The sequence below is a fragment of the Sinocyclocheilus rhinocerous genome, unplaced genomic scaffold (assembly GCF_001515625.1).
Source record: "Sinocyclocheilus rhinocerous isolate Xijiao unplaced genomic scaffold, SAMN03320098_v1.1 scaffold3119, whole genome shotgun sequence".
Lineage (NCBI taxonomy): Eukaryota > Metazoa > Chordata > Actinopteri > Cypriniformes > Cyprinidae > Sinocyclocheilus > Sinocyclocheilus rhinocerous.
Genome location: NW_015632029.1, coordinates 197,303 through 199,862, shown reverse-complemented (window position 1 = coordinate 199,862; position 2,560 = coordinate 197,303). Strand labels below are relative to the sequence as shown.

Here is a 2,560-nt window from a genome sequence, read left to right as displayed (position 1 = left end):
CAATTTTATGTCCTCATTTGTCACAAAAACGCGCACACACACTCTCACACACACACTCACACACACGCACGCACACACACACACGCATGCACGCACGCACGCACACACACACACACCTCTCTCATGTAAAACTCTATAACTGTGATGTTACGCTGGGACAGTGATGGTGAGCATGGTGTAGTTCTGAATCTTACGGTGATATCTGCATGTCAGAGTTGAGTATGAGAGACTCGTCCATCTGATACAGATCACTGGTTCACTCTCTGTGCAGTGAGAAACTTGAAAACGAGTGATTGTGTGTCTGTCTGCAGGCTGTGCAGTCTGACCTTGAAGAGGCTGATCGTGTTGAAGGAGCTGGATAAGGATTTGAACTCGGTGCTCATCGCTGTGAAGATTCAGGTGAGACTTCTGAGATCATCACATCTTCACCGCTGGAGCTTCAGAAACAGCTCAATATAAACCATTCAAAGGACTCAAATGAAAACCGTTTAAATGTTTATCCAAGACAAACCTTCTGCCTTTGGAGATATGAACCTCTGATACTTCTGTTATTATAAAATTCAATAAAATCATATGTGTTGTGTCAGTTTAATGTTGTGTATCTCTATGTTACTGTTATCTTTTAGACCTTTAATGAACATTATGTTATTTGTTAATATAACTAAATTCAATTAATTTTTAGACAACCATAGTGGAATATGTTTAGTGCGGTGACATGTATATACATTTATACACTACTGTTCAAAAGTTTGGGATCAGTAAGATTTTTAATGTGTTTTAAAAAAGGCTCTTCTGCTCATCAAGCCTGCATTTATTCGATCCGAAAATACAGAAAAAAACTGTAATATTGGAGGTGGTTACTCGCGCTGTGGCTAAGTTGAACACTGATTGGCTCGCCAAGAAACAGGCTGAACCGCAGAAAAGCAAACTTGATGAACGCTTTCTGCGGACTAGGCCGCCACCTCCACGCCAGAGCCTGCCTTTCTTCCCCGACCTCCACACCGAGGTCTCGAGGTCATGGGGTGGACCATTCTCGGCCCACCTCTTCATCCCTGCTTCCGGTTATTACACCAACGTGGCGGGGTTGAGTGAGCGTGGCTACAGGGCGATGCCCCAGGTTGAGCAGACGCTTGCGAGCTATCTGTCTCCTGGCGCGGCACTGTCCTTGAAGGCTCCGGCATTGCCCTCCAAGCCGCTGCGTACCACGTCAGCGCTGGTGGGCAAGGGGTCAGGCTGGTGCGTGTCTGCACACGATAGCTGTGTTACAGGCGTACCAAGCCAACCTGATGAAAGAGCTGGATGAGGGCAAGGAGGTTAAGTCTGAGGATATCACCGAGCTCAGACGAACCGCTGATCTGTCTCTCCGTGCCACCAAAGAGAAGCCCGCACCATTGGCCGGTCTATGTCAGCATTGGTGGCGGTAGAGAGGCATTTGTGGTTGACCCTGTCTGATATGAAGGAGAAGGACAGGGTCTTCCTCTTGGATGCCCCGCTTGTGCCTTCTGGCCTGTTCGGCGACGCCGTCAATAGGTACCAGGAGGCTCGTAAACAAGCGGCAGCATTTCAGCGGTTCCTCCCTCACCGCTCTATAGCTCTAGGGGCTGCTAGGCGGGAGCAACCCCCTCCGTGTACCAGCTCCTCATACCGGGAGGCTCAAAAACAGAGCGTCGCCTCCCGTACTCTGGGTCGGGGACTTCCAAGTCTAAGCCGGATCTGCGGACCGTCCTTCAGGCTAAGAAGTCCTCGACCAAGAAGTCCTGACACTTGTAGGTCAGGACTTCTGAGGGCAGGCCCCTCTGGGGATGAGCGGTGTACACCTCATCATACGGTGCCCGTCTCTCCCCAGTGTCCTCAGGAGATCGGTCTGCCAACCCTGCCACCCACGGTGCTTCAGGACGCAGCGGTCTCTGGCGAGTGCTTCTCTCAGTCACCGACCGGAAACATAGCGGTACTAAGAGGCTCATTACCTCTATGGAGGTCTCTAGAGCAGCTAGTTCGGCCGTCCCCTGCCAGTTCGCCGCTTCGCCGCTTCAGGGCACCGAACTAGCCGCTCTGATTACTCCAGAGGTCAGTCTCGAGAGACTGATTCCCTTAGTAGACTATTTGGCAGCGTGGAAACTACTGCCAAATGTTTCTCGGTGGGTCCTGCACACTTTAGAGAGAAGCTACAGAATCCAGTTTGGTTCTCCTCCGCCTCAGTTCAACGCGGTGATTCCCACTCTGGTGGGCCCCGAGCAAGCTCTGGTAATGGAACAAAAAGTGAACACTCTCTTGAAGAAGGAGGCCATCGAGGTGGTCCCTCCTCACGAAAGAGAATCCGGGTTCTACAACTGGTACTTCATCGTTCCGAAGAAGGATGGAGGGTTCTGCGTCAGTTGAACCGCTCAGTCATGCGACTGAAGTTCAGGATGCTCACTATGAAGCAAGTCGTGTCTCAGATCAGGTCCGAGGACTGGTTTGTCACGATCGATCTAAAGGACGCATACCTCCATGTATCCATTCTTCCCACTCACAGGAAGTTCCTGAGGTTTGCTTTCGGGGGCAAAGCGTACCAATATCG

At 50.7% G+C, this 2,560-nt stretch overlaps 1 protein-coding gene across 2 annotated transcripts in view; it reads left to right on the top strand.

Annotated features, from left to right (window-relative positions):
* LOC107742077 (phosphofurin acidic cluster sorting protein 1) overlaps positions 1-2,560 on the top strand; it is a 49,392-nt gene that overhangs the window by 18,312 nt on the left and 28,520 nt on the right. For both annotated transcript variants that reach the window (XM_016554939.1, XM_016554938.1), the window contains exon 2: positions 312-399. In XM_016554939.1, coding sequence (XP_016410425.1) covers positions 312-399 — 88 coding nt within the window. The remainder of the gene's footprint in view (positions 1-311; positions 400-2,560) is intronic.